We start from the raw sequence: 25,623 nt of genomic DNA, 5'->3' as shown, positions 1-25,623 counted from the left end.
GGGCGTTCCGGCGACAGGGCCCAACAAAAGACTAAGTACTGTGAGTTTGCAGGCACCGGGAGCGCTGAACGGTTGGGCTCCTTGGCTGCCAGGCAGGGCGCGCTTTCACCGATGCCATCAACCACGAGCCAACGCTCTGGCTCGGGGAAGAGGAAATTGGAGAACCCGGGTAAGCTTCTGGAGAAGCTGCGGTCCATCCGGACGAAAACAGCCGAGGGGGAGAGAGGCGGTGACCCTCGCCCCAAGGTGAAGGCCTCTAGCGAACCTAAAGTCATGAAAGCCTTGATTCACCCGGTTAAGGCCTCTATCGAGGGAGTAGTGGCGGCACTGGCGAAGCCCGTGGAGGCTACCCCAGTGGAGGTGACCTCGGGGCCCAGAGTTTCCCTTCCACCGCGGAGGGAATCCTCTTTTCAGCCCATCGATAAGACCCAGTGAGAACCCAGGTGGGAAAAGGGGGGGGCGGTGGCCATCACAGACCCAGATTCAGCCTCCGAGGAGGAGTTGGCTGGGGTCGTGAAGATCCTCAACAAGAAGTTCGAAGAGGTCCGGTCCCACTGGAGGGATCACGACGAGGCGGACGAAGAGAGCGACGGTGGTGCCGATGAGGTTCCCGTGGAGGCGAAGGATTCCACTCCCCAACCGTCGCAGCCGGTACCCGAGCCTCAGGACAACTCGGAGCCATCTTGATGCCGATCCAGGCCTCATGTACGGAGATGAGGACCAGGTTTCTCTTACCCCCCAACGGACAACCCAGTGGAACTTGGCCCATCAGGGAGCCCTCCAAGCAAGCGGTGAAGAGTTCCCGCCCCCCCCCCCCCCCCCCTCCGCCCTTCCAGCCTTTGCGGCCCTCACAGCCTTCATCCCCTGATCCTAGGGAGGACCTGGGAACGGAGACGGCCACGACTGGGATGACTGGGACGGATGACGACGGTGGTGACGACGGGATGGACCTTCCATCACCACCACCTCCTCGGGCCTCCCCGCCCGACGAAATTGGCTCCTTCCACGCCATGATTGCCAGGGCCTCCGAGCTCTTCGCGCTCTGCCCTGAAAAACAGAAGAAGGAAGGTTTCCTCTATCAACGGCGTGAGACCAAAAGTAAGACGGTCCTCTCGGTCCCGTTACTTGACGACATCTGGGACGAGGGGCTGTTGCTCCTGAAGAACCCGTCCACAACTCCTTCTCGTACCAGTCTCTCTTGGCAGAAGTACCGGGACCCTGATTCCGCCCCTCTGTGCCTTAGGGCTCATCTGACCCCAGATTTGGTCGTCTCGGCGGCAGCCAAGAAGAAGGCGGCAGGGGCAACAGCTTTGTCTTCCATCTCTCCTCCCCACCATCCCCACCCCTCCACCCCCCCAGACAGCGAGGGGAAGAAACTGGCCACCATGGGGCGACGGGTCAACTCGTCGGCAGCGACGACAATTAAAGCGGCCAACGCCTTAGCCATTGTGGCCCGTTACAACAGGGAGCTTTGGTTTAAGATAGCTCCTCTGCTGGACTTCCTCCCGGACGACAAGAGGGCGGAGGCCCTAGAGATCCTGCAGGAGGGCGAGGTGGCGTCGGACCACGTCAGAACGGTGGCCACGGACATTGCTGACACTGGCTTCCGCCAGTTGGGCAACAGTGTTGGTCTTTGACGGCGTGGTTGGCTCAAGGCGACCGATTTCTGCCAGGATGTGCAAACCAGAGTTTTGGACATGCTCTTCGACGGGAATAACCTATTGGCAAGACGGTGGACGAGTCGATGCAGGCCATCAAGACCGACACGGAGACGGCCCGGTCCTTGGGAGTTTTGCGGCAACGACGGCCGCCCTTTCGGAACTCCGGAGGCAAGCAAGGCGCCTCCAAAGGATTCGGCGGCCACTCTTCGACGTACCCCCAGGCGGCCCGCTCCTCGTCGCAGGAGGCCTACAGAGGACGCGTCAAGTCGGGAGGATCTCGTCATCGGCAAGGCCGCTGCCAAGCAGGACTGAACCGGCCGTAGCGTCGGACCCCCACCTGAGCACCCCGGTGGGAGGCCCGCTGGCGAAGTTCGTCAGCGTGTGGGAGTCCATATCCACCGACCGATGGGTGCTGGATGCCCTGGCCCGCGGGCACACTCTCGAGTTTCTAAAGATGTGCCCCCGCATTCCACCCGTGGCCAGGAAGGAAAACCACAGCCCCCAACTGCTGCTGGAAGTAAGGGCGATGCTGAAGAAAGGAGCCATCAAACTTGTCCCAAAGAAGCTCCGGGGCTCCATACTCACGGTAGTTCCTCGTAAGAAAGAAGACCAGCGGTTGACGACCCATTATGGACCTTCATCGTATAAGCAAGTACATCAAGGCCCAGAGGTTCCAGATAGTTACCCTCCAGCACGTGCTCGGGCAGCTGGAGAAGGGCGACTTCCTTAGGTCGCTGGACTTGGAGGATGCCTACTTTCACATCCCCATTCTAAAAAGACATCAAAAGTTTCTCAGATTCGTAGTCCAAGGACGGCACTACCAATTCAAGGCCCTTCTATTCGGATTGAAGTCGGTGCCCAGGGTATTCACCAAGTGCCTAGCACCGGTGGTAGCTCGGCTGTGCCTGCAGGGGATCCATGTCTACCCCTACCTGGACGATTGGCTCATCCGAGCGAAGACAAGAGAACTCGCCGTCGGGCACACAGCGAAGACCGTCCAACTGCTCACGGATCTGGGTTTCTCCATCAACTTCACCAAATCCCACCTGGTTCCATCGCAGGTCTCACTGTTTCTGGGTGCCAAGCTCGACGCAGTGGCGCGACTGGCCTCCCTGTCGGAGAAGAGGACGAAGCCCATCATGGGCAAGGTGCAGGGGCTGTTGACCATGGATGTGGCCAGGGTGAGATCCATCAAGTCCCTTCTTGGCATGATGTCCTCGTGCAACTACCTAGTGCGCCTGTGCAGACTGCGGATACGGCCACTGCAAGAGTTCCTCGACGCCTGGTGGATGCAAGCGGCGGGCAGCTTCGAGGACAGGATCCCTCTCAACGAGGCCTTCTGCCAAGCAATCCGGTGGTGGGGCTCCCGCACGCATCTGGCGGCGGGTGCAGACTTCCAGACCCCGGCGCATCAGGAGACGGTGACGACGGATGCCTCCGTGGAAGGGTAGGGAGCGCACACCAGAGATCTCCACGCAAGAGGCCTTTGGCTCCCAGAGGAGAGGTCACTACATATCAACATCCTGGAGCTCCGAGCCGTGTTCTGGGCTCTCGGATCATTCCTCCCGTCCCTCAAGGGCAAGGTGGTGAGGATCTTCACCGACCACACCACCACGATGTTCTACATTCGGAAGCAGGGAGGCACCAGATCCCCAGCCCTATCCAAGGAGGCCCAGGACCTGTGGCACTGGGCCGTCGCCCAGGGGATGTTTCTTGTGCCCTTCCACCTGGCAGGAACAAAGAACACCATTGCAGACTCGCTCAGCAGGGAGCTGCGCTCGTGCCATGAGTGGGAACTGCGGCCGGATCAAGTGGATCGGCTATTCCAACGATGCAGCAGTCCCCAGATCGAGGTGTTCGTGAGGCGGCGAACACCAAGTGCCAGAGGTTTGCCAGCAGGTTTCCCCAGCCGGGGAGCATGGGCGATGCCTTCTCATTCCGCTGGGACGGCCTGTTTCTGTACGCATGCCAGTCGTTGCTGCTGCGACTCATCAACCAACTCAAGAGGTCACGGTGCAGGATGATCCTCGTCGCACCAGCGTGGCCGAGACAGATCAGGTTCCCGGACCTTCTGGACTTGTCAACGTACCCCCCCAATCAAGCTGTCGACGGATGCAGATCTGCTCGCCAGAGAAGGAGGCGCCATCCTCCATCACGACCCAGGGTCGCTGAACTTGCAGGGCTGGCTCCTGCAGCACTAGAGTTTTGAGGGTACGATATCCCGGCAGACTGCAAGGAGGTGCTTGCAAAGGCCAGGGCGTCCTCAACTCTTAAGTGCTATGGACATAAGTGGAAGAGGTTCTCTGTCTGTCTGGTGCGGCGCACAGAAGATTAACCCTCTGCGGATTACGGCCCCTCAAGTGCTGCTGTACTTGTTGTCGTTGGCCAAGGCGGGGCTGGCCCATGCCTCCATAAAAATCCATCTGGCGGCTATATGCCGCTACACCAGAACTCCGGGGCGCTCATCTCTATTGTCCCATCGCCTGGTGAAGGAGTTCATGAAGGGACTGTTCCGATCGTTCCCGCCGGTGAAGGCTCCGGCTCCGGCCCCGGCGTGGGAACTCAACGTGGTGCTGACCAGGCTCATGGGGCCACCATTCGAGCCTCTGCATTCTGCACCGTTAAAGTTAAAAGTTCCTGTTGTGGAAAACGGCGTTTCTTGTGGCCATCACCTTCGCACGACGAGTTGGAGAGATCCAGGCCCTCTCCTGTAAACCTCCATATCGGACTTTCCACGAGACGAGGGTGGTGCTGAGGATGCACCCCTCCTTCATGCCCAAGGTGCCGTTGCACTTCCATCTCAAGGAGCCCTTGTTGATACCGATTTTCTTCCCGTCGCCTTCGTCGCCGGCCGAGAGGACTTTGCACTCGCTGGATGTAGCTAGAGCGCTGAAGTTCTACGTGGACTGCATGAAGAGTTTTCAGAAGACTTCACATCTGTTGTGAACTTTGGACCTGTGAACCAAGGGAAGGCCCTCTCGAAGGCTTCCATTTCCAGATGGCTCTCCGGCTGCATCATGCACTGTCCCGATTGGCAAACCGGCCGTTGCCTGGCCGTCCGAGAGCCCACTCGACCAGAGCGATCGCTGCTACCACGACGTTCCTATCTGGTGTGCCCCTGCTGGACATCTGCAGGGCTGCTACGTGGAGGTTGACGCACACCTTCACAAGATTCTACTGCGTCGACCTGGATTCCAGGGAGGAGTCCATAGTTGGCCAAGCAGTGCTACGCAACCTGTTCGCCTGAAGGTGGGCCTGGTGAGGAGGTAAGAGATGCTTAATGTTGAGTTGATGAAATGCTTAATGTTGAGCCTTGCCACCTCCCGTGGTTGTGCATGTGTGTACTGCTATGTATTCTTGTATTCATGAGCATGTGAATCCATGCCAGACCCCATGCTGGAGAAGGAACAAGTTACTTACCTGTAACTGTTGTTCTCCAGCATGGGTCTGGCATGGATTCACATGCAAACCTTCCCTCCTACCCCTCTCCGGATCTTCACTTGGTCCTGCTGCCACTTTACGTGCTACCAAATCTGAGGATGGCTGCCAGGGGAGGAGCTTAGGGAGAGGGCAGTCATTGGCTGGGGGCAGTATGACCCAGAGACCAGTGATTGGTTACAACTTAAGCAATAGAACCCGAGCGTTGGGGGCATTACTGACTCGGGTAATGCCCCGGGGCCCATAGGTAAGGACCCAAGCAAAGCTCAGAGTCTCCACACAGCTGGAGGCTTCCCTCGTCCCCCGCCGGGGACGCAGGACCAAGAAGGTAAGTTTCAAGGAGGGAAGGGAATATTAAAAAAAAAAACTTGCCCGCGTCCCTGGCGGGGGGCGAAGGCAGCCTCTCAGCCGCGGGGAGGCTTGGAGCGGGGATGGCCCCGCTTCGAGCCTCCTCATTGGCTGAGGGGTTGCCACACTCCCCGCCGGGGATGAAGGCTGTGGAATCCCGACGGAGGGATTTCCGGCCGGGTAGGGACCTAGTGAGAGCCAATCAGAATGCTTGTTGCAGTCAGTTTCTCTCGCCGGGTTACTAATAAGAAAGACAGTTCAGAAACTGAAACTGATTTTTTTCTTTACCCTGACGACTGGGTATATTCATGAGCATGTGAATCCATGCCAGACCCATGCTGGAGAACAACAGTTACAGGTAAGTAACTTGTTCCTTATGGTGTCTGTGAGTGTGTCCCCTCTTTTGTGATGGTTCTGCCATACACTTCTTTACTGTGGCCCAAAATGGCAGAACTAGGGAAAAAGATGCCAGCAGCCTGCACAGAGGAAGAGAGGTGATGAGCTGACCTAAGCCCAAAGCGCCACATGGTGGCTATGAAAAACTTTCCAAGCTGTCTGCCTCAGGAAAATATTTCAAAATTTCAAAAGATGAGAAATCTATGGGAATAATTTTAGGTCGCCTAACCAATAGGCTGATATATTTTGGGCTTTTTTAGGCGACTTGCAAAAATAACAAACATTCCTTTGCTCCCCAAACCCATCCTTTCTTGTGTGACTTCTCCTCCCTCAGCCCCTGCTGCATCCCTGCTGTGAGGGAGGCATGGCATCACAAGTATGACACTGACACAAGAGATAAAAGTTTCAAACTTTTATATACTTTTCAGAGTTTGAAAAAACTCCTGCTTTGCCCTATTGCTAGGATGGGACTAGTCCCTTACGTCAAATAATAAAGAAACGCAGTCCTAGTCAGCCTTTGTCAAATCAAAATGGCCTATACTTACAAAACCTAATGCCTGCCCTATCTCTCATACAAAAAAGTGTGTAAAGGGCAATATGTATGCAAAGGAAAATCAGTGTTATAACATAAAGAATCAAGATGGCTGAGTCAGCTCTCCTCCCCACGTTAGACAGCACGGAGTAAGGCGGCCCCCGTTGACAGGATGACACATTCTGGCTCAGGTTCTCAGTACAAAACGTGGGGGGAGGCCCTCCTGACCTTCCACTTTTAAGTTACTTACTCCAAAGTTCCAAACGTTCTTTCACAGTTCAACAAAAGTACATGTAAGTCTCCCTCCGTTGAGGTCGGACCTCTCAATCACAGCACTTGCAGGGGCTTCCTTCCCCAAGCTTAATTCACATTCGTTTAGGGGTCCCCTTCCCCTAATTCATCACACTTCTGGTTTCCCTCAGTCAGGTTCGGACCTTTCAGTGATGTCGAAGACTTTCGAATGTGCAAGACCTTTCCTTAAACCTCACCTTTTAACTTCCACTTTCGCCGGGTTTAATCTTGATCATTGTGCATGTCAGAGTTTGTTCACTTTGCTGTTTTATTACAAGATATCACATACTTCGCGGAGACTTGCGAGTAGGCTACTTCCTTTCGAGGGAACACTTTGCTACTCTGTATCCCTGGCTTCACAGTAATTTAAAGTTCACCACAGGTCTGCCTTCCTTCGCGTCTAAGCCACACGTGTGTAGCCTTCAATTGTGAGAGATACTGTCCTTAACACACACCCGCCTTTCATGTTGCTCGCCAACTCACCGGCTTTGTGCATGCATTTCTTGTCTTTTCGGCTTTAATTCACGAGTCAAGGTTAATACCACAGACTCAGTCTCGCCTCTCCAACTCTGCTGTTCACCCAGGAGGGTCGCTGGCGTCCTTCAAAGACAGTGCAGTTTCCTTGTTTGGGATTTGGCCTTCTCTGCGTATCGTTCACGGCTCTTCAGAGGCAACAACCTCCTATAGGGATCTCCTGGGTTTCTCCACCCTTTGCTCTCGTCCCTCTGTTGGTCGTTCTGCTCCAATACATTCTCCTTCGCCCTGGAAGTTCTGCTCCTTCTCATGTTGCTCCTTGCTTGGAGTGAGCGTCTCTATGTTCCGCCTTTTTATCTGTGTGGGGAGAACTAATAGGGTATCAGATGTGTGATTAAAGTCAAGTGCCTGACTTTGCCTGACACAATTGGCGGGACATGTCCAATGAGATATGTAAGTGTTAGCCTCGTTACTCTGTCGCCCTCTTTCTCGGGCCAGTGTTTGTGTAGGAAAGGGGGTGTGTGGGGAGTTTGGATGTTGGAGGATCCTATAAAATAGGATGGGGCATGGGTACGGGAAAGGGGGGGGGATACCTCATCTCACCATCGGTTGCCTCACTCCCACTCCCTGAAGACCCCTTACCCAGAGTATCCTCCTGCACTGGTCCACCCCCAGGGTCTGGATCCAAAGGTGATGACCGTGCCCTGGCCACCTGAGAGAGAGAGATCCCCGGGGATTAGTACGTGAGAGACCCTTTGGTTTCTCACACTCTCCACCCAAGACTCGCCCCTCCTTAAACGCACGCAATCACGCAAAATACGCACACGCTTACAATTCATCCGGAGGAAAAGTGCGGTTGTACTAGCCGTTCGATGTCAGAAACATAGGCATCAGCCTATGAATATATGAGGAACAATTGCTGAGAAGCCGGAACCCATATAATCTAAGGAACAGCAGTTGGGGGCGAACAAAGCCCCCCCCCCAGAGACGCAGACAGGAGTAAACAAAATGGCGGTCGCCCGATACAAAGGAGGAGAAAAACGCAGATCTGAGGAGGCATCCCGTGTGTGAACGGCCACGGGGCAAGCCAGGTGAGGCGAGCGTGCGCCTCTGGGGAGACACTGCTGCGTATATGTTTGTCCCCAACTGCCTGGAGCGGGCTTCGGTGACCGTCTGAGGCAGAGGGGCGGTCGGCGCTTGGACCGCTCCCGGGCGGGCAGGCGAGGCGGATCTCGTGGCCCGAATAGTGGAGGCGCCCCATACGTCCTGGAGCGAGTGAGGACAAGCGGCGGGCTCCGGTCCTGTTTGTGCGCAGGAAGCCGGGGACTGCAGCATTGTAATTGCTGGGCCCGCATGCAAGTCTCCCAGCCCGTGGACGCGGGCGTTCGGTGGCGGCCTGGAGGCGGATTGGGAAGCGCCCGGGTGGCGCTGCAGGTCGCAACGATCATCGGTTCTGATTCCAGGACCAGATAAGCAGAATGCCCCATAAAGGAACGAGACAGCATTACCACGTTCTAACAACTTCCTCCGCATACCATCCGTGAAGGAATTAACTGCACTGAATCATACATGGAAACACTGCTGCCATCTTCACACGGCTCTTTCGTAAAAGGAGGGAGAGAGCAGACCGGCAGGCTTCTGCAGACGGCCTTTGGTGGGTCAGGTGGGTCACTTGATGGGACTGTGAGCTCAGGCGCCCCCCAACGCAAGCGACTTGGGTGGCACTACAATAAATTGCACACTCCCCCACTCCATGGGCGGTAGGCCCAGAATGAAGATAGTCCCAGAATGAAGATAGTCCACAGCATCTAAGTGCCCCAAACGGTTGCAGATACCCAACGTCCTTGAATAAGGGAAGCATGTGTAATGTGAGGAATGCATGAGAACCGCAAGGGATGAGCTGGTGGACTAGCATGAGCCAGTAGCCACTGACATACGGAGCCTGATCCGGCTGGCGCACGCGGCGAGCGTGTGCTAATAAGAGTGGAAGGAAATAACATTGCTACGTGGGAGGTCACAATCCACTCCAGTGGCTAATCATCGGCTCCCAGACACCACTTTTGCGGCCCGCCTGGGCCCCAGCTCCAATAGCAGTTTTATCACGTGGGGAAGAGTGAGAGGAGAAGAGAGGTTTGGTCACGATTCCTAGGCACGACGCCATGTCCAGCAAACCACTAAGGACGAAGGGTAAGCAGCCCACGCTGGAAGAGTACGCCAGGACCCTGAGGGAACCAAGAACTAGGAGAAAATCCCCACTGAGAGCGCAGCCGCCATGGGCACAAACTAGGCGGTCCTGGCGGCTATTGCGGACCTGAAGGTAGCCTGGGAGACCAAACTGGGCCTGGCTATGACTGAATTGAAAGCAGCACTGGACCTGAAAGTAGGGGCAGTGCAGGAGGAAGTGAACCTTCTCCGACAAGATGTCAGGTCTCTGGCAGAACGCACAGAAAATCTGGAAAAGGAGGTGGGCCCCAACACAGCGGACTGCGCAACACATAAAGCAGATCTTCATGCTCTAGTGCAACGTGTGGCCAATCTGGAGTGCAGGGCGGAGGAGGCGGAGGGACGCGCCCGAAGGAATAACATCCGTATTGTTGGTCTGCCGGAGGGAGCTGAGGGATCCAACCCTACAGAGTTCATTGAATCAATGCTGTTGCAAGAGATAACTGGAGGAGTTTTGTCCCAGGGGTTTGCAGTGGAAAGGGCGCACAGGGCTCTTATGAGGAAGCCGCCGCCGGGCAACCCCCCTAGGCCGGTGATCGCTAAGATCCTCAACTATTGGGACCGTGAAAGAATCCTTGAACACTTCCGAAAGGGCGGAACAATACAGAGAAGGTCAGCAAATATTACCGCATACCCAGATTATACCCTGATGGTACAGCGTAGCCGCATGAACTTTGGGACTGTCAAAAGAAGATTGCGTGAAGCAGGCAGGTACATGCTGCTTTACCCAGCCAAACTGAAGTTTCACAAAGACAGGACCTTGTTTTTCAAAACCCCGGAAGAAGCTATGAGGTAGCTTGGCACGCAAAGCTGGCCCCAGGAGTCGGGCATCCAGATGGAAGGAGATGGAATAGTTGGCACCAGAGGGTGTTGCGGAACAAGATCATGGGACTTGATTATAGTAATTGATGTAGCATATGGGCCTGCATGATAAGGCTGAAATGAGACGTGATCCGTGAGCATTGAGACGTTAAGCTAGATAGGGAGCCTCGAAGAGCTAGTCCTCGTACCCCCACTTAGAGTAGCTTAGTTAGCTTACTGGTAGTCCGGTGACACCCTGTCGGGCTTCTGTCCCTGGCACACCGGGGCAGAACCAGAGGTGGGGTCGCCTGAGATCCAGGGATGGAGCTGGGCATTTCTTTGGGTCGTGGGGATGGGGGGTGGGGGAAGGGAGGTGTCTTGGGGTTTGTTGTTTGGAAAAGGGGGAGGGGGAGTTTGTTGGGGGTTTGTGGGTAATGAGCCAATATGGGAATTTAAACGGACGGGAGGGTGGGCAGAGAGGGACGGCAGGATATTGTAAACATGGCGTCGGGGTGTCTTAGAAACTGGAGGTGGTAAAGAGGAAGTGGAGGGGGTGCATAGCAGGGGCCACATATTCGGCTTACGCAAGAGGAGTTATCACCTGGGTAGCAGCCCACGTGCCATTACAGTTACTTCAGTCCACGGGGGACCCGGAAGGTAGACTGATTGTCATGAGGGGGATGCTGGAAAACCGGGAAGTGAGTATTGTAAACTTCTATGCCCCCAATCAGGACACAGCAGCATACTTTCGGACCCTGTATGGCACGATTAGCCCCTTACTAGGTGGCGGGATCCTATGGGGAGGGGACTTTAATTGTGTGCTGGACCCTAAGCTGGATAGATCAGACAATAAGCTAGACAAGCCCACCCCGGCTGCAAAGGTGCTAATGGCTCTCCTGAGAGACTTTGATCTTGTGGATATCTGGAGGCAATTGCACCCAGTAGATGGACAATACTCGCACTATGCGGCACCACATGACTTGCACACGCGATTGGACTATGTGTTCGTCGCAGCTGATCTGGTAAGCGGGATGATGGGTGCGGAATACAAGGCTAGAGTGCTCTCGGACCACTCCCCTTTGGACCTTGAGTGGCAACACCAACCCCTTAGGGCGCGGATTCCGATGTGGAGGCTCAGAGTTGAGGCTCTGCAGGACTCGGGATTCCGGGAGGATTTAAGGGAGGAGATCTGAGTACTTTGAGATTAACACTGGCAGTGTCAGATCGATGGGCACGGTATGGAGGGCATTCAAAGTGGTGGTGCTGGGCGGTGGCTATGTCAAAATCCAGAGGGCTCCAGGGGGATATAGAACGAGAGCTGAGGGGAACGGAGGAAGAGCTGGAAGACATCATGCATAGGGGAGGTACTTCCGAGGAGGACAGGGTTAGGATGAGACGGCTGCAACAAGCTAGTTGTGAACATTGGGATAGGCTATGTAAATTAAACTACAAGAAATATGTGGAGAAGCAGCATGCCGGGGGGGACAAAACAGGAAGGTTGTTAGCCTGGCTATACAAGAACGAGGCACCAAGGGCCGCGATCCGGGAAATCAGAGGGGAGGGAGGTCAAAGTTTTGGACACTCAGGAGGGAGTGAATGACGAGTTCCTTAGATACTACAAACGGCTCTATGAGGACCCAGGCGGAGTTGGGGACCAAGAACTCCGGGACACGCTAGAAGACATGGACCTGCCCACCTTGGACGACTTGGAACGGGCAGACCTGGACGCCCCAATCACGATAGAAGAACTTGAGTTAGTGATTCGACACCTGCCCGCTTGTAAAGCTCCGGGGTCAGACGGACTCCCGAGCAAATTTTACAAAACCTATAAACAGGAGCTGTTGCCCCCGTTGCTGGCTATGCTTAATGAGTCGTATGAGCAAGGCAGGTTGCCGGAATCCTTGCGTGAGGCAGTGATTGTTCCACTCTTAAAGCTGGGTAAGCCGAGCACAGACTGTGGGTCTTACCGACCCCTGTCGATGCTTAACCAAGAAAAATCCTCATGGCAGTGCTGGCAAACAGGCTTAAGTGTGTCATTAACACACTGATACACCATGACCAAACAGGCTACGTCCCTGGTAGGAATATAACTGATAACCATAGGAGGCTGCATCACATCATCGATCAGACAGAGGGAGACCCTGGTGAGCTGGTGATCGTCTCGCTTGGCGCGGTCAAGGCTTTCGACTCAGTGAGATGGCCAAGGCTGATGGTGGCTCTAGAAGCCTTTGGAATGGAACCAGGGTATCTTAGGTGGGTTAAGATGGTATATAGTTCCCCCGATTGCCAACGGGTGCCACAATCTCAGACAAATGGCAACTTAGCAGGGGCACCAGAGAGGGCTGCCCCTGGTCACCCATGTTGTATATATTAGCGTTGGAGCTGCTGGCTGTCTGTCTTAGACAACAATATGGAGAAATTGGGATACGCACCACAGGCGGACCACATCTCATTTCATTATGCGCTGACGATCTTCTCTTGTACCTGCGTTTCCCAGAAGAGAATACACAATACATCCTAGAGGTGATGGAACGGTATGCCGCCCTTTCCGGTATAGCGGTAAATCCCAAGAAATCCAGCATGTTTCCCTCAGGGAGATACAGATTTGTCCCGCCAGGGGTATTGCAGGTATTGCCAATACCCTGGCAAACCAAGTCGTTCAGATATCTTGGAATTGACCTATACCACACGACAGGAGAAGAGCATAAACACAACACGGTGAAGGCAGTGGAAAGCATCAAGAATAGCATGGGTTTTTGGTCCAGACTGCCCCTGGCTATGATGGGGAGAGCAGCTCCAATCAAGATGGGAGTCCTGCCCAGACTGTTACACTACTTTTTCGTAAACATCCCGCATGTGATCCCCAGGCGTTTTCTGGTTAGTCTTCACAGCTTGTGCAGGGGCTTCATATGGCATAACTCTAGAAACAGGGTGGCTCTTTGGAAACTGCAGAATTTGTGTGACGGGGGGGAAATAAACCTGCCGAACCTTGAGTTATATTATCTAATGGGACAATTGCAATATGTGGCTAGGTGGCTGTCTGCGGAAGAAACAGCAGAAACCAGGCTGCTGTGGAAGTAACCGGCTCCATATTTTCTTAGAGAGGGGGTGTGGCTGCCTAGGCGTAGGGTGCTGGAGATGGCGCGGCTGTTGGTGCTTGGCTGGGAGGTGTGGCATAGAGCATGGTGGTTGGCGGGATACCCTGCCCCGTTATCCACGCACGTGCCGCTGGCGGCGCTATGCAGAGAGGACCCCCAATTGATACAAGGGGTCCGTAGATATTGGGAACCCGTGGGCCTGGCCACTCTGGGAGACATATGGCAGGATGGAGTAGCGCTAGAATTCCAGGAACTGACTGAGGATACCGGGGTGCATAAAGGGCAACATATAACCCACTCCAAACTAGTTAAGCGGGTGCGAGAAAAATGGCCGGTGGGGGTGCTCACAGAACAACCGGATGCCACTATGGAGATATGATGTTTCGGAGGGTGAGCACGAGATATCCCGCATATACGAGCTACTGGGGTCCAAGGTGGGGAGGGAATTGTCCCTATTGAGACAGGCCTGGGAGGAGGAGGTGGGAGAGCCTATGACGGACAGGTTATAAGAAAGTGCCATAAGAAAGTGTCCCGAAACGCGAGGCTCCAACAAATCCAATTATACGTCACACATAGGGCATATCTGACCCCCAGTAAGATTGCTAGGTTTGGGGGCCAAACGATTCAGAGATGCCCCAAGTGCGGGGAGGAGGAAGCCGGGATGTTGCACATGTTCTGGACTTGTCCGGAGGGGAGTAGATTTTGGGCTGAACTGAAAACACGCCTGGCTGAAAAAAGTATCAAGCTGGAGGTGGAGTCGGCCTGGGCATGTATGCTAGGTTTCCCCAGGCCACGTCATATGAAGCACATTAGCAAGATGAAGTATTTGGCATACATCCTGGCCAAAAAGAGGATTGCAATGTGTTGGAAGGCAGCTCATAGGCCCAGTATGGAGTTGTGGTGGGTTGACCTCTTGAAATGGGCTGAGGATGAAACGGCTGTTTGGTTTGAAGCGGTCAGCAGGGGAGGTGATGAGGAGGTAGGACCCCCTACTCGAATGGAGGCAATTGGTGGCCATCATGGTGGGCCTCCCCCAGCCCAATCACAATGAGGATGACATGGACGAGGGAGGGATAATTGACCCGCCTGAGGATGTACAGGCTGATGATTTGGACTTTATGACTCAAGTTGGGGGAGCTGGGGGGAGTGGGACTGCAGAATATAGCTTGTAATGTTACCTAGTTAGACATGGATATGGAAGTCCTAATTATTGTAATGTTTGTTTTGTTATAAAAAATAATAAAAAATGTTTAAAAAATAATACGCACACACAACAAACACTTATGTCTTCCCCAGACGGTGCTTCCAGGTCCTGGTGTGCATATCAGCCCCTGCACGCATTTGTGTGCGTCGCAGGGGCTGACAGTTCAATTTAAAGACTGCTCTGTGCAGTCGCAGAGCGGTCTTTCTAAATCTTTTTATTTTTTGCAAATCTTTTTTAAAAAAACGATTTTATAACTTGGGACCGAATAATAGCGTATCATCAGAAAGAACATTTCTGGAGGCAAGTAATTTGTTAATCACTAGCAGCTCGACATCTCTGTAATATAGGCAATCAAACTAGATCTTCACTCTAGTTTCTTACTGCCACCTTGCTAAACTTACCCTCTAAGTACTCAAAATCTGCACTAAGGCGCACTACATGCAAACCAATTGTGCCGCTCACTTCTAGATTCCTAATACCCCTACCATCAGCATTACTATACCTTTTCAACCAACTTATATACCACAGCCCTCGCTAATGCAGCCTACCACTGTGAGCACACAAGTTTTCCTCTATGGACTCCAACGCCTTCATGCTCTTTACACCAAACACCTAGATACTTGCACACAAGGATCGGGATACTTCCAATTTCCATGTATTAACACACTATCAAAGCAATCTTGTATTCCCTGTCCCCCACTAATCAAACCCAAAAATCGCTTGACATGTAAATCCCAGTAATATATATAACATTTGTTTTCTTGTACGTTTGGTCGTGTTGGCACCAATCTGTCGCATTTTATCTCTGGCCTTTATATTTCTCTACCTCTGGCAAATTTTTCCACCTTTTTAAAAACATTCCTCTTCTTGTTTATCCAATCATTCTCTTATATTAACTGGTTCCTTTTTTATTTTGCTTTTTATCGTACATAATTGGTGTATAGTCTGTGTATTCTATAACGCCCACAAAATACTGGATTACATTCTTATAAACCCATTTTCAGTCTGGCTCTATTCCATTTGGACTTTGAGTATGAAACCAAGCTTGCAATTTTTCTTTAAGCCTCAAGGCGCCCAGTGATACCTTGTGCTTTTGTTGAGATGTCTGCCAGATTTCTCCAAGTATTTTAAGTGTGCAGAGATTACTGGTTAAGACTAAATAGCAACTGTGCTCTTAGTCGGGAATGAGGCCTATTGGCCTATTGGCATATTGGAGGATGTTGACAAGCTGAATGTTTAAATGTGGATAAGTCTGGAAGCCAACAACTGTCCCAAGTGCTCCATTAACATAACCTTGATGTGGAGCAAGGTTTCCTTTCAGAATTACTCTACAGTTTAAACACAATGTTAACATTTTGGGATTCCAAAGCTGGACTAATATGGGGTGTTTAAAACATGCCTGAAGCTTATGGCTTTGAAAAGCTAGGTATTGGGCCATGGTTTAAATGGTGATGAGCACTGTGGATGGCACTGTGCATTGTCTGGTGTCGTTGAGCTGGAAGAGCTTGAGTGCTATTGTCTGAATGTCTGTACATGAAGCCATGTGGGCTTGGTTTGTTGTACCCCACTACCCCTGCTGTTTTTGGGACTCATCCCTTGAAGGCAGACAAACAAACCTTTCGAATGGATTGTCCTACCACGTATTCCTTATCTTTGAAATTCAATATCCAGATTCAGCTGCTTCAGAAATTCTTTTTCGGCAGTGGGCGCAGTGCATCGATGCAGTCGACTCGTTGTCCCTCGAGAACCTCCGTCTCGAGCATATCATCATCAAAGGTGTATATATAGCATGAGCAGCGCCAGTTGGCTTCAATTCAGTTTTTCCAAGTAAGCATTCGATTTGAGAACTAAAGCGAGCTTCAATAATTTTATTCGGTAAAATACGAAAATGTCTTCATCTTAGACACCGACTACCCCGAAGACCATGTTTAAAAAGTGTCAGGACTGCGGTTCCAAGAGGTCCATAACCGATCCACAGAGTATGCTTGTGGTGTCTCGGTGTGGAGCACAAGACTTCGGCTTGTTCGAAATGCCAATCGATGACCGGTAAAGCTCTGAAGCCACGAAAGGGGAAATTGGCGGTAGGTAGAAACCCCAAGAAATCCCCATTGACTAACCCTTAGAAGAAACCTTCTTTGGACGATGCGAGAGGCGACTCTCCTCGAAGGAAGAAGGTGAAAAGGTACAGGTTGAGGAGTGGCTCCCACCACTCCTCGTCATCGTCGAAGATGATGAACCATAGGTAGCCCACTTCGACTTCTTCGTCCAACTCCTCTACTAAGAGAGCTATATCCTGTCCCACAAAGGCATCACTCCTGCCGAATGGGAAGCATTCATGTTTGAAATCCTCGACAAGCCATGCTCCTACCGCGCCTTCTAAAGCCGGTAAGGAAGATGCTAGAGCCCAATCCCGCGCGCCCTCAAGCCCAGGACGAAGGCCAGATCCACATCCAGAGCAGTCGAAGCCTCAACGCGATGAGCAATCACTGAAGGATCCTTCAAGCCACAAGTAAAAAAAAAAATAAGCCAAGGTCATCAATGCCAGCTGCGCCATTGCCACCAATGGCGCCTTCAACACCATTGATCCCATCGAAGTCGAACATACAACTTCATTGAAAATATCTGCGACTCTTCGAGCGTCGGGTTCCAAATTGTTGAAGCCTTTGACGCCCTTACCAAATGAATTGTACATTCCTTTACCTAGAAAGGATTACTTTAAGTGACTAACCTCCTATTTATGAGGACAATGAGACATCGGATAACGATGCGCCATTTGGGTTACAGTATGGTACACCAAATGTCCCTGATAAGTGTATGAAAATTTACAAACAGAGTTGGAACACTTCACCAGAGTTAGAATTTGGTAAACCTGAATCTGATGAACATGCAGATGCATCATATAGACGGTTGATGTCTAAGGTTGTAGATCACTTGGGAGGGAGTAGGCCCACCCTCCCCTTCGAGCAGGATGATCTAACAGACATCCTTGATAAAGGTCCACAAAAGGATCCCATTTTACCTCCCACATTGCACTTCAAAAAAGAGTGTCTGCCACTTGGGAGACACCGGAGTCAAGTCTGGTAGTAAACTAGAACTTGACAAGAAAATACCGCCCATTTAGTAGTGACCCCAACTACTTATCAAAGCATCCCACCCAGGAAGGCTGGAGGTACCGGCTTGCACTCCAACCTCAAAACAGGCAGTTTATCCAAGCATCCCACCGGATAGGGATAACAAAAGGGTAGATGCATTGGCATGGAAAGTATTTTCTGTGGGCAGCATGGCTCTTAAGTCAGCCAACTCCACAAGTGCCTTAGCAAAGTTTTCATTCACTCTATGGGACTCTATTTCTATGGCGACTGAACATATTCCCAAAGGGGGGGGAGACGGTTTCTTGGCTATGACTGCAAAGAAGCCATGTGCAAGTCTCTTCATTTGGGTCTGGATTCTGCTGACCGCATTAGCAGAGCCATGGCAGCAAGCACCGTAATTTGCAGATTTGCGTGACTAAAAAAAAAAGTCTGGATTTGCAATCTAGACTCATTAACATGCCTTTTGACGGGTCTCACCTTTTTGGCAGCAAGGCTGACGAAAGCCTTGAGAAGCAGCAGACCTCGAAGGCGACAGCCAAATCTTTAGGTACTGCTAATAGGCAGCCTCAGCCCTTTCGCCCCAGTGGCCCTTCCTGGAGGGGTAGATCCTTTAGCTACTAATCAGTTGGAAGAGCGAGAGGAATGGCTGGTCAAAGAGGCCAAAGAAGATTCCCTTGTGGTGGACAAGGGAGAGATGCAAAGCCCGCTCAACCAGGGGCATCTTTACAAACAGCCACTGCTTCAGCCGCCTCAAAATCTCTCGGAGGTCTTGGAGGCACGAAACCCCAGTGGGAGGCAGAATGTCTCAGCATCTGAAAGAATGACATTAGAAACCATAGCCCAAGGTTGCTGCCTTCCCTTCATTCAGAGACCTCGGAACTATCCACCGGGGCACCTTTCTTTGAGGGTTCCAGATGCGCTCCTTGTGCAGGAAATTTTGACCCTGCTAGAGAGGAGCTATAGAGCTGGTAACTGTAGCGTAGAGGAACAAAGGATGGTACGTTCCATATTTCCTAATGCCAAAGAAGGATGGAGGACAGAGACCCATCTTGGATTTGAGATACTTGAACAAGTTCCTCAGGAAGGACAAGTTCAAGATGGTCACACTTTCTCAGATCCTTCAGGCCCTCCAACTCTAGGATTGGATGGGATCATTGGACCTTCAGGATCCTTATTTTCATGTGTCAATCCATCCCAAGCCCAGGAAATACCTGAGGTCCGGCATTGGCGGTTCTCATTTTCGAGTTCTCCCTTTCGGGTTGACCTCCGCCCTGAGGGTTTTCACCAATCTAATGGCGGTGGTGGAAGCGAGTCTCAGTAAAGGGGGGATTCACGTTTACCCCTACCTGGACGATTGCCTGATCAGGGCGTGTTCTTGTGAACAATTCCTGGATCATCTCACTGTCCCCTGCCACTCTCTTTACAGACTGGGCTTCTCCTTCAATTACAGGAAGTCCCATATGACACCATCTCAAAAGCTCCAATTCATCGGGCCTTACTGGATACATCCTTGGGAAAGAGCTTGCCACCCAAGGTGAGGGCTCAAGACATTCTGCAGATGGTCTCCAAGTTTCAGAGTGCCCAGCGTCTCCCGGCCTTTGACTTTAGGTTGCTCAGCCTCATGGCATCCTGCATTTTTCTGGTGCCAGAGGCTTGCCTGAAAATGAGATCCCTTCTATGGGCTCTCAGGACTCAATGGTCTCAGTTCTCAGGCAACATGTCAGACCTACTTCAGTTTTCAAGCAGGGTCGCACAGGATCTTCTCTTCTGTGGTGGACCTGCAAGGAAAATATTCTGCAGGGAGAACCTCTTTGGCAACCATGGCCGGAGATAACAGTAGTGACGGACACTTCACTCACTGGGTGGGGAGCCCACCTCAACAATCTGACAATCGGCGGTTGTTGGTCTCCATCAGAGTCCAAACTACGCATCAATCTTTTGGAGCTGAGAACAATCAGACTGGCGCTGAAGGCCTTTCTGTCCTCTGTACGGGGAAAGAATGTCCAGATAATGACGGACAACACAGTGGCCATGTACTATCTCAACAAGAGAGATGTAGGATCACTACCACTGTCCAGAGAGGCAATGCAGCTCTGGTTCTAGGCAATACAAGAAGGAATCTCCCTGTCTGCAGTTTGCCGTGCCGAGGAGGAGAACACGGCGGCCGATGCTCTGAGCAGGCAGAGCAGTCACACGAATGGGAACTAGCTCAGGAAGTCCTTCAAGAGATCTTCACCCTTCCCTCAAGTGGATCTATTTGCGACCAGTGTCAACCAGAAGTGTGAACTGTACTGCTCCAGGGAATTTCCTCAAAGAGGAGCTCTAGGAGATTAGTTTGTGGTGGACCGGGAGTTGCCACTCATGTACACGTTTCCTCCAGCCCCGTGTCATTCCTCATGTGATCAGGAGGTGGAGAAAGTTTGGGAAACACATGATCCGGATTGGGCCAGGAGAACGTCCATCTGCCCTCCAATACGTTTTCCACAAAGAGAGGACCTTCTCTCGCGAGCAGAGGTTTGGGTTCTCCATCCAGAGGTCAAGACACTCAGCCTTCACGTGTGGTTTCTGAGAGGCTGAGATACAAGAAATGTGACGTTCCGGATGACGTAACAGATTTTGCTTTCGGACCAGAAGGCCAGCAACGAAATCTTTGTACCTCTGCTATTGGAACAAATTCTGCAGCTGGTGCAGGGACAAGAATGTAGACCCTTTAATATGCAAGACAACCGATGTGTTCTCCTTTCTACTGTACCTAGCCAATCTGGGGCTCTAGGTTGGAACAACTAAAGGCTATTTGGTGGCGCTATCCATCTTTAAGTGCTCGTCTGAATAAACTTCATATTTTAAGATACCCCTGGTGATACAATTTCTGAAGGGACTCGAAACTGTTTCCTCCATCTCCTTTTCAGGTACTCAATTGCGCCCTTAATTTGTTGTTAAAATATCTGATTTGTGCACCATTTGAACCTCTACTTTCATGTTCATTAAGGTTACTAACGTTCAAGACAATTTTGCTGGTAGCACGAACTTCAGCCCGTAGAGTGAGTGAGTTGCAGGCACTATAATCTAAACCACCCTTTACGGTATTCCACAAGGACATGGTCGTCCTGAAGGTTAAGCCTTCATTTTTGCCTAAGATCATTTCAGATTTTCATGTAGGACAAAAGATTGTGTTACCCACTTTTTACCTACCACCTCATCCTGGCCAGGAGGAAGAGATGTTGCACAAATTAGATCCACGTCGAGCTCTAAGCTTCTACATTTGTAGATTGTCCAAACTTCACCTGGATGGTCAACTTTCTATAGGTTACACAGGTCACAAACTGGGTCAGGCGGTAACAAAGCAGACCTTAACTAAATGGATCATTCTAGCAATTTCAGAATGCTACAGGATGGCAGGCAAAGATCCTCCTGAAAGTTTGAGGGCCCAGTCCACCATGGACATGGCTACCTCTTCGGCTCTGCAAAGTGGTGTTCCTATTAAAAACATTTGTGAGGCAGCTATGTGGTTTTCAATAAACACGTTCACGAAGCATTACTGCCTTGATTCTTCCCTCAGTCAGGATGGAACTTTGGAAAAGCTGTCCTCCGTGTTCATGGAAACCATTGATAACATCCTTTCGCCTTCCACCAAAACATACACTGCTTTGGGAGTCTATCGAAGATGAGGAATACGTAGGAGGAGACAATCCATTTGAAGAACAAGTTACTTAGCCCTGGTAACGTTCTTTCAACTGGATGGTCCTCCCACGTATTACTCATCGCACTCCCAGAGTAGAATTTCCCATGCTATTCCAGCTTTCTCACCTTCAAAGCTTAGTACGGTCAAACCAGTGTTTATACAGGTAGTTCTACCGAATGAAAAATCAGAACTGAAGCCAACGGGGGCTGCGCATGCTATATATACCTTTTGATAGCATTAACCTTGAGACGAAGGTCCTCTAGGGACATTAAGACGACTGCATCGACACACACAGCGCCCTCTGCCAAAAATAAAATTCGGAAGCAGCTGAAGCTGGCTATTAAAAATCAAAGATGAGGAATACCTGGGAGGAACATCCAGTCGAAAAAACGTTACCCGGGTAAGTAACTTGTTCTTCTGCTTCATGTTTCTTTTTCTTTCTACAGTTCCCTGGAGCAGGAGCAGGTGCTACGTCGAAAGGCTGAGTTGGAATCTGCACATTGCCGTCTAAAGTTGCAGGTTCTGACGGATGAGTGTGCTAGATACAAGAAACAAGTCCAGGTGGGTATCTCGATCTCTTGACCTCCAGTAATGGTAGTGTGAGATAATATGTATATAGTCTCTTCAGAAAGATGGCAATTCTTCTGGTTTCTTCTACGGATCCTCTAAGAGAACATTACTTGAATCTTAAGTAGATGCTAATTATGTAGATGCTAATTATGAAGAACTCTTACTACATGTTGTTAGGCAATAATTGATGTAGTAACCCTGTGGGAGACTACACAACCCTTGTCCTCTTGGTATTGGGTAACCCACCTATTGGTATAGGCCTGTACTATACAAGTTGGTAGTGTGACTGAGCAGTCAGGCTTATCTCAAGAGGTGTAAATGTGAGTTGTAGCAATGAAATCCACCAATACAAGTAGCCAAGTAACACTTATACTCAAGGGTTTTGTTATGAATAATTATTTAACTGTAGTTTTTTAAATAAGCATTCTTTAAAAAGAACACTATATGTAACTATCAAATATCCTTTAAAATACTTTTCCAGAATCAACACAAAGCTAGCAGATACTCCTTACAGAGGCTTCTTACATACTTCCTACACCCTGAGGTGACTTCACTAACTAGGACAGTAATTGCATTTATATATCACTAGTTCCCCTTGTAGATTCGGAGGTTGGCAGAAATTAAAGGTTAGAGGAAGGAAAAAGGTTAAACAGGTTCTCGGAGCATGTGAGCTCTTTAAATCTTCCAGTGAAGTCTAGATTAAAACATTTCCATGCAATAGTAGTTTAACCTATGAAGGACAGTAAGTATCAAAGTTAAATGGAATGGAAGAGTCTGCAGGCAGCCAGGACAGCCAATGTCAATTGGAGTAGAGTCTATGGAGCGGAGGGACTTCTTAGATAGTAAACGTCTTTGTTAGGGAGAATTCTCAGAAATGTGCTAATTCCTCTCTACCTTGGAGACCCCCAGCACTTGTCCTGGACTCTAGGACTTTTGATTTTTTTTTTTAACCTGGAGAGAGTGAGACCTTTGTTCAACTCTCATCTATTTTTGTGTGATTTGGACTCTGTGTTTCTTGCGACTTTGAAGTCTGACAAACTCCATAGGCATCATATTTGCATTGTGACACACTACACCTTCTGTGCAGTGGCACAGGGAAGTCTCCTAGATTTCCCAAAGGTTTAAATACATTCTCTTGGTGAAACTACTGCTTTCAAGAGCAGTGAACTGAAATTGGCTTTACTTACATTTTGTAACTTTCTAGACCCAGCACACACCATCTTACCATAGGGTGCTGGAGGGGTTACTTAGTATCCCCTTTGTCTAGTTTTTCATGTAACATTTTTATGTTACCCTTTCTACAATTAATAGCTGGTGGCAGTGGTTTACCTTTTACTACCATTGTGTGTTTTTAACTGCGAGCTGCAATTGCAGTCTTGGTAAAACACCCATTGGTGCCCATTTTGTCAAAATGGCCCTGGTCTTTTTTTTTCACCTTCACCATTTCTTGCTGGAACGGTCCTCCTTCAGATGTACTCAATGCACCAAACCAGGTTTGGTGTCTTTGTTCATTTTGTCTTTGGCGGGATTCACGAGTGAAGCCTGCCTCTTGCTCCAGTATGTCTGGCAGGGGCAGGAAGTGAGGGAGGTGCCCGAAACTCCCTGTGCTTAATCCCCTTGGTTACAGGAATGGGCCCAAAGGTGATTGGGCAGTTGGCTGTCTGGCAAGGACAGCCACCCTGCTGTGTGATTGACAGCTAGGCTGGAATGAATGGGAGAAACCTGCATAAAAGGCAAGGCTTTTTGGCTTGGAAGGCAGTCGACCACTGGACGAAGGAATCCGAAGAAGACCTTGGAAGAGACACCTGCTGCAACTCCTGGACCGTTGGTTTGCCCGGTGAAACCCTGCTGCTGTGCTGAAGCTCTGAATTCGCCTCGACTAGAGAAGCCACTGTAAGGACGACTTCTCCCCTTGAGTTGTTGGGACCAATCCACTCCAAAGTGAACTCGTTTGGACATCCTCTCAGAGCTGGCTGTACCTCTGCTGCGGCTGCTGGAACTGAGGTGCCAGGGAGAGGAACACCAAACGGAGTGCATCACTTTTAAAACAGACCCGTGCTGAAGGAAGAGTCCCCGGACTTCCTTGAAGCAGGACTGACAAAGCCTGAGCCACCTCAACCGAGTGCTGGACCCCAGACTCAAGGAAAGTCCAGAGTGGTATCAGTGAGACCGCAGTGGTGCTATTTGCTAAGACGCGAGGAGCTGTAACCACAAAGTGCCGCTGAATAGAAGTTTGTCCTTTTCTTCCCCTGACCGTCCCATTGCAGTGTGAGTCCCCAGACATCCTCCCTCTTATCCCCACGACTGAGGCCCAGAAACCACAGCATCTACAGAGCTCCACAGGAACAAAATCCAGCTGGAAACATTTCTTCTAACCAAAGGTACTGTAAAGCTTGAGAGGACTTGCCTCTTATTGTTGTAACCTTACTTGATCTCAGTTGAGACTTGACTGCTTCTGTAGAGTTGCTTGCATCTTCTACCTCTCACAAGCCTCCCAGCGTGTGGCCCTACATTGATTCTACTTTTTCTACAAAAACTTTGTGCAAGACTTTTATTCTCCTACAAGAAGTGCTTCAACTCACCTAGACTTTTTCCCAATTGACATTGGCTGGCCAGGCTCCCCGAATAACTCTTCTTTTCTCTGACATTGTGTTTTACCTTTCCTTCCAGGAAGGGGTTAAGCGGTTAATCTACTTTGTATTGGGGGTTCAAAAGTACTTAACTGCTTTAGAATAATTGTGTGATCTCTCGTTTTATTCTATAACCTTTTTTCTTTGACATCCTTTTCAGTATTGCTCTGATGTAGAGAAACTAAGAGTGTGTATTTTGGATTGTATTTGTTACTTTTTATATTGCCCCTTCTGAAGAAGGCTTAGTCAAACTGACTGTTAAATAAATTAATAATTGTTTAATCAAGAAACCTTGAGTGTTAGTGTTTTTCTGATGCTTGTTAATCTGCTTAGAATCACATGCTGTGCATATGGTCCGACATCTATTGGTAACCACGGAGTATTGCATCTTGTCTTTCGGGGACCGAAAGGGGACGTCGGCATAGGCGTGTCTGTAACACTATGCCTATCGTGACTTGTAGTGTACCCAAAATCGCTCACGCGCCAAGGTCCCTCAGATTGCTTTTTTCCACCCAGATCACTGGTTGCCCTATAGCAGAGCTCTTACATAAGAGACATTGTTTATCTTAAACCGGCTTGTCGGTTATTCCCAGTTAAGTCACTTTGACAGCAGAAACAACTTCAACGAAGACTGCGGGGGGATTTGTCTACGGCGGTGGATTTCGGCCCCTAAGAAACGGCGGCTGAAGCAGCCACGTGGTCGGGCCCTCTGGCCGACCTTCACAGTAGGGAGAGTGGGGTCGGGGTGGCCATATTTTTGTTATGTCTTTCCTCTTTCCCCCTCTTTACCCTCGAGGTCTGGTCATCTTTCCCTTTTGCTATGGAAAGGACTCCTTTTAGGTTCTGCGCTAAGATTAGGGTCAGATACCCGTGGAAGGACGAACACAGGACGTGCAACTCCTGTCTCCCCTTGGATCACTACGCGAAGCGGTGTGCGGCTTGTAAACTCCTTCGGCCTAAGACCCTTAAGGAGCTCCGTGTAAAGCAGTGGTCCGCATACGGTATGTCGCAGGCGGAACACCCTTCCCCACCGCCACAGCCGCCGAAAGTGACAGGGGCACCTCCGATGACCAAACATCTGTTGCGGATGTGATAGACCTCGAGGCGGACACTTCTACATCCACCACGCCCAACCCCTCAAGGCCTGACACTAGTCTCACTTCAGGGACAACACCCGGCGACA

The 25,623-nt window shown here is 50.7% G+C and overlaps 1 protein-coding gene across 2 annotated transcripts in view; it reads left to right on the top strand.

The window, feature by feature from the left end:
• The window catches only part of RFWD3 (ring finger and WD repeat domain 3), a 580,144-nt gene that overhangs the window by 251,235 nt on the left and 303,286 nt on the right, over positions 1–25,623 (top strand). For both annotated transcript variants that reach the window (XM_069604073.1, XM_069604082.1), the window contains one exon: positions 21,687–21,801. In XM_069604073.1, the coding sequence (XP_069460174.1) occupies positions 21,687–21,801 (115 nt within the window). The remainder of the gene's footprint in view (positions 1–21,686; positions 21,802–25,623) is intronic.

This window comes from Ambystoma mexicanum, chromosome 1p, assembly GCF_040938575.1.
Source record: "Ambystoma mexicanum isolate Mex_15411 chromosome 1p, UKY_AmexF1_1, whole genome shotgun sequence".
Lineage (NCBI taxonomy): Eukaryota > Metazoa > Chordata > Amphibia > Caudata > Ambystomatidae > Ambystoma > Ambystoma mexicanum.
This window is presented reverse-complemented; position numbering and strand designations above follow the sequence as displayed.